The sequence below is a fragment of the Prunus dulcis genome, chromosome 4 (assembly GCF_902201215.1).
Source record: "Prunus dulcis chromosome 4, ALMONDv2, whole genome shotgun sequence".
Classification (NCBI taxonomy): domain Eukaryota; kingdom Viridiplantae; phylum Streptophyta; class Magnoliopsida; order Rosales; family Rosaceae; genus Prunus; species Prunus dulcis.
The window spans coordinates 19,050,199-19,056,638 of record NC_047653.1 but is presented as its reverse complement, the minus strand read 5'-3'; the positions used below and the strand labels follow the sequence as shown (position 1 = coordinate 19,056,638).

The following is a 6,440-nucleotide window of genomic DNA, read 5'->3' as shown; positions in this document are numbered from 1 at the left end:
TGTACTTCTCTATGCCATTTAATACGATTTATTATTCACCAAGTAGTTCTTTTGATAGGTAGGTGATAGTAAATAACCTTTTTAAATAATTTCAAAATGGCATGATTGACATTTACTCTCTTTGGTTGATAATTCCTGCTTTACTTGCCTGGAAAATATCTAGTGGAAATATACTTTTTAATGTTTCATCTCTTACTTTTTGTTTTGGTAAAGATGAACTTTGATAGACAAAGACCAAAGAGAGGCCAAAGACACACCGAGACTACACAACCAGTCAACGGCAAGCTATTGAAAATGCGTTTGGATGAGAAACTTTGATAGTACATTAAATTTCAAAATGAAGAAAATGTAAAGGAAGGAATAGTATATAAGAGCATCTGCAATGATTAAGATCAATGAATTTTATTGCATGAAATTAAACTAAAATAATAAAATTTTACTTGCAGTAGAGAGTGTTATGTAATGAACCTTCTATTGCAATTGCAATATGCTAACGATGTGACCAATATGCCAATAAAAAATATTTAAAAAATACAGCAATTAATGCATTATGTTGTTAAGAACATCAACAATGGTTGTTCAATAGTTCAATGCAATAGAAAAAATACATAAATTAATAATAATTTTTCAAATATATTCAAAACTAGTCTCTTTTTAAAGATCTCTTTGAGAATATTGCAATCGTACCATTTTTAGTGTTATTAAATTTATCCCTTTTATTTTATTTGAGTATGTAAAAAAAATGTGGAAGTAGATATAACTATTTATCTTAAGCTATTGATCTGTACCATTGCAAGTAAAACCGTAGTTCAATTCAATAGATATAAAAAAATATCAATTTATTGAACTATTAAACAACCATTGTGGATCTCTAATGATAAAATTACATGTTGGCTTATGTACGACGTATGCATGCTAGATTTGAAATATGATACAGCAAAGGTGATGTTGAGTATGATGATCTAATGACTTCTTCAACTACTTGGAATGAGCAAAGTTATGAATAGGGGGAGATAAGGAATTAGAATTTTGTATCAATCTAATTTCTAATTTTTTAGGTATCAGATTATGAAGCTGTTTGGGCCTGGTTGAAATTTGACCAGGTCAGGTTCAAGATTTGACAATTAAATTAACATTGAGCCCAATTAGTGGGCCAAATCAGTAAGGTCGGATGGAAGCCCAGAATCATAAATGTGGCAGAATGTCTCTGCCCAAACACATCAATATGGCCAAGAGCATAAAAGTGGTCGAGAGCCTATATGCGGCCAAAAGTGTAGATACGGTAGAATGACTAAAAGCAGCCGAATACATAAAATCAGCCAATGCTTAAATAAGGAGAGAGATAATCCGTAAGAGGATTTTCTCATAGGTTACAATTCAAATATAAAAGGAATTATGCCAGCTTGATGGTCAACCGAAGTTATTGTGGGAGAACTCATGATGGAAGGAAAATCAAATCAAATATTATTATTCACATTAAATCACATGCATGAGACAAGGAATTGAAGACATTTTGGAGCAATTATGATTTATTTGAAGGCCAATTGACGATTGACCAAATTGAGATGCACCGAAGAGACTATAAATACCAAGCTTATGGAAAGAAAGAAAGGACCCTCGACACAATACACAACTTGTCATTTTACATTCTCTTCAATTTTTATCCTAGGAGTAGCATAATGTAGCCATAGCCTAGTTCTTACTTTTTCCTCTCTAGTTTCTGAGATTTCAATTATGCCTTTACATTTCTGTTCTTGTTTTTGAATTCTATTTTAATTACAGTAACTTCAATTCATGTTATCTTTATTGTTCTTCGTAATCTAGTTTACTTTTCGCCCTTTACTTTACACACTCGCATTTTAATTATTTAATTTACCAATTTACATTACGCACTCGTCTTTACATTCTTTATTTTATGCAAATTACGCACTCGTCTTTAAATTATTTATTTTATGCACTTATCTTTCAATTATATTTAAATTCAACCACCTTTTACTTTACGCACGTGTTCTTCATTTCATTACACTTCACCTTCAATCTTCATCCCCACCCACTTCACATCATTTGGTTGCTCATATAAAGCCTTGACTCCGAGGTAGTGAAAGAACCTAGACCATGAGGAGGTTCCTTGCTCTATAGAATAATCGTTTGATTAAAGTTAGATTTCAGGCGCGTCATCTAATCACATTCCATTCAAGCATAATTCGTGGCTTGGTGGTGGCACGCCTCGCATTCAATTAAAGAAGGACCAAAAACTCCTTCAATTGGCCTACCCAGCCGAAAAGAGGGAAACAAAAGCCTGACGTATAACCTGCATATTTTTTAATTTCAATCGGACTATGTGTTAGTAAATGTAAGAGAATCAAGAATATGAATGAGACCGATGGAGAGAAATGTAGAGATATTTCAATGGTTTTTGTAGGTACAGTAAAAAGTTTTCTAAACTCCATAAAACCTACCATTTTATAAATTCCTTAAGTTTTTATATTCAACATTCTCTATATATACTTTTTTCTTTTGGTAAGATTCTTTATATATATATATATATATATATTTAAACCCTCACTATATACTCCTAGAAATTTATGGACTTCTTAAAAATGTATGTTAAATTAGTAGGAAGCACCAACTATATTAAATTTTTATTGCCAACTAATGTGCTTGGTCTAGTGACACTAGTATTCACTTTGTTGGAGGAGGTCTTTAAGTTCAAATCTCATTGACAAAAATTATTTAATAAAAAAACTAATTAACGTAACATACTAATTTTTTGTGTGAATGAAATGTGATAATAATTGCTTATTATTGGGTCTAAGTATCATAGCATCATTAGTCCTAAATATCATGTGTATAGTATTATTGATAAATTTATGAGGTTTAAAGTAGAAGGTAAATTAAATATGGACGTATATAAATTACAATTTCCAATTTCATCCTAATACCACGACACATGATGTCACTAATTCACCCATCTGATTTCTCATATTCATTTAAATAGTTTACTTAAATTCTTTTTAAAATCCACCAAACACACAGTTACTAATAATGGTCAAAACTGTGGTATTAAATTTGTTCAGCAGTTACCTACCCTATCCTGACAAAATAAGCTGTATTAATTAAATTACTTCACTTTATGGAACAAGCAACCAACTTTTTCTGAACACAAAAGCACTACATAACGTTACGTCCATTATTTATAGTTGGTATAAACAGCTTCCACATCTAGTTTACAACTTGTGCAGAAATTAGAAAGAGGATCGATGGGGCTTTTCGTTAATATTGTGATGATGCCCTGCCTGGAATTTTGGGGAAGGAAATGGAATTTACAAGACATAGTCACTGCAGTTGTGTTTTTCATTCTGCATTGCCTTTGTGTGATGGCGCCGTTTCATTTCACGTGGCCTGCGCTTTGGGTGGCCTGTGCTCTCTTTCTTGTGACGGGTTTTGGAGTGACTTTGTCTTTCCATAGAAATCTTGCTCACAAGAGTTTTCGTCTTCCGAAATGGCTCGAGTACTTGTTTGCTTACTTCGGGGTTCTCTCACTTCAGGTATGTGAATTTTAACGTTAAGCAACATAATTTTGCTTCTTTTTTTTTTTTCTCATTTTTTTGGCTATTTTTATGTGATTTGTATAAGCAGTAGATTGATTATTCTAAATACATGAGAAGTACATGTTGGCTATAATTGATGTGCTCTCCACTCTGTACCCAAATTCGAATCTCCCTTCCTCTAATTTAGATTAGATTAAAGTACATTATCTCCTCCCCACTCTGTACCAGAGTTCGAATCTCCATTTCTGTAATTTAGATTAAATTAAAGTACATTATCTCTTGTATAAAAAAAGAAAAAAAACAAAAGAAGTACGGGTTTGTGTTTTGCTTGTTTGGTTTTGCAGGGAAGTCCAATAGAATGGGTGAGCTCTCACCGATATCATCACCAGTTTACTGATACTGAGAAAGATGTACATAGCCCTCGTCAAGGATTTTGGTTTAGTCACATGGGTTGGATCCTCGATAGCGGCTCTCGGTTTGGAAAAGTAAAAATACCAAACCCAACTCTCTCTCTCTTTCTAAAACAAATATATTTGCTTACACTATAATTTTGTTCAAGTTCTAAATGGAAATTTTTGCAGTACGGAGGACTGAAGAACGTTGAAGATTTGAAAAGGCAAGCCTTCTATATGTTTCTTCATCGTACTTATTTTCTGCATTCAGTTGTTCTACTTGGAAGTTTACTATATGCCGCCGGTGGAGTTCCCTTCTTGGTGTGGGGGATGGTGAGATTTCTTCCTGTCTTCTTTATTTATTTATTTTTAAAAATAAAAGGCCATAAATGTTCCAACCTTATTAAGGTTTTCTTGGTGGCTTTTACCAAACCATTGGAATATTTAATTGAACGTAAAGACTAAATAGTCATCAACCATACATGAATCCAATATTCAAAGTGTAGGCCTCGATGTTGTTAGAAGTAGATTGCTGACTCGTCTCTTTGAAATTTAACATAAATTTCTTTTTACATTGCAGGGTGTAAGGATGGTATGCGTTTTCCACGGTACTTTGTTAGTAAATTCAGCTGGTCACATGTGGGGTGAACAAGTATATCACACTGGTGATATGTCAAGGAACAATTGGTACATTTTGAATAAATATGGAAGTTGGGATATTTTAAACGTTCTTCTTCATGATGAGGGATATTAAATATTTTTTTACGATTGTACGTTTAGGTGGTTGGGTTTGTTTGCACTTGGAGAAGGATGGCACAACAATAACCATGCTTTTGATTACTCAGCTCGACAAGGTTTGGAATGGTGGCAAATTGACTTTACTTGGTATGTAATAAGATTTTTCCAACTACTTGGATTGGCAACAGATGTAAAAACACCAACTGAGTCTCAAAAGCGACGAAAGGCTTTAAACAGTAAAATGAAGGCTACTTCACATTAACTTGAAAGAGTTTGAGACATAGCTTGGCCTGCCAGTTGCCTGTCCTTCACTGTCGGTCGACTAGGCTTGCTAACTTTCTGAATATGTTACCTTGGTTTTATGTTTCAAATTAAACTAGGATTTGCAGAAGTACCTTTAGTATGTTTGGTATTTTAGATTTTCTGTACTTTCCAATACTGTATTGTTTTGCTTGTCCTTGGTGCTCAAGTTGTCTAACTCAAACACATGGGTTATTGTAATCGGTTTAAGGAGGTGGATGATTCACCTAATGAAACTGTGAGGGCTTTCTCCAAAAATGCTATGCTTTTGGTTATTCTGACACTATTCACATAAAGCACTTACATAAATGATTCTCAATCATGACTTCTCCCTTGTTTACAATATTACTAATATAAGAAGTACCACCTTGGAGTGACACATGCTCACCCCGATTCATATTCTCTTTAATTCTAAGTTAATAAAAATATATTATTAGAAGAAATTATAGAATGATACGGTATCACTACGTCAGCTCGTGATACTCAGGGACAGACTAGGATTTCAAAATGTCATGGGCTAATTTACCTTACGTACAAATCTATAGAAAACTTGACGGTACAAGTGCATTTCATTGATAGCAATCCCTCGAAATGCATAGTACATGTAGATAGAAACTAGTAAGGAAAAAAAAAAACAACAACAAGAAGAAGAAATAAACATGCAATGCAAAATACAAATACGAATAATACCTATATAAGTTGCACCCTTCGAGTCTTCACAGAGTTAAAATCATTAATTATTGATTCATTATCTATATTATCAGTAAATTCTCTTTCAAAATGAAGTAACATATAATCAGCAAGAAACTCATCACTTATCTTGTTCCGAAGTTGATTTTTAATAAGTCTCATAAATGAAAATGCTCATTTTGTGGTTGTTGTAGACATAGGAAAAGTTAGCACCAAACGGATCAATCTATCAATCAAGTAGTATAGAATGTCAACTCAATTGTAAATCCTTAATTATACTCATAAACCCTAAACAATCTCCAAAATTTCAACATCAACAAATTTAAAGAAGAAAATTAAAGAAAATAAAGGATTGAAGATTACCTTAGTTTGCTTTAAGTAAGTCTTCAAGAACATGGGTAGTCTTTGGCATGCAGCAGCAGCGACATGGAATTTTGATTTTCTCTTTGGTCGAAGTCTCGAAGAGCAGGGGTTGGGTAACTCAGCTAGAGAGAATGAAATGATATTAGTTTGTAAGAAAAATTAGGTTTTAGACATAATTAACTTTATTAATTAGTTTGTAAGATATTGGATATTTTGGTTTTAGTTTTAATACCTAAGAAAAAACTACTATTTTGGATTAGCCCAAAGAGAGGCCCAGATTCGTTGGGTCAGGTAAAAAATAACAACTGATAAGACAATTCTACCCTTAAATAAACTGTATTTGACAGTTAAGCACAATGACACATGTAGTAATTTTAGGGTTGTTGGATGTCCTTTTGGTAAAATT

At 33.0% G+C, this 6,440-nt stretch overlaps 1 protein-coding gene across 1 annotated transcript; it reads left to right on the top strand.

The window, feature by feature from the left end:
- Positions 1-3,252: 3,252 nt before the first annotated feature.
- On the top strand, positions 3,253-5,233 carry LOC117625034 (delta-9 acyl-lipid desaturase 1-like). The gene is made up of 5 exons (XM_034356596.1): positions 3,253-3,548; positions 3,896-4,036; positions 4,133-4,276; positions 4,524-4,630; positions 4,724-5,233. The coding sequence occupies exons 1-5, from the start codon at positions 3,261-3,263 to the stop codon at positions 4,941-4,943; spliced, it is 900 nt and encodes a 299-aa protein (XP_034212487.1). The 5' UTR covers positions 3,253-3,260; the 3' UTR covers positions 4,944-5,233.
- The last annotated feature ends 1,207 nt before the right edge of the window (positions 5,234-6,440 follow it).

Excerpts from the sequence above, each read along its gene's own strand:
- LOC117625034 (XM_034356596.1), top strand. The coding sequence starts at position 3,261 with ATGGGGCTTTTCGTTAATATTGTGATGATGCCCTGCCTGGAATTTTGG. Across the intron at positions 4,277-4,523 it reads CCTTCTTGGTGTGGGGGATG|GGTGTAAGGATGGTATGCGT; the intron begins GTGAGATTTCTT and ends TTTACATTGCAG. Across the intron at positions 4,631-4,723 it reads GATATGTCAAGGAACAATTG|GTGGTTGGGTTTGTTTGCAC; the intron begins GTACATTTTGAA and ends TTGTACGTTTAG.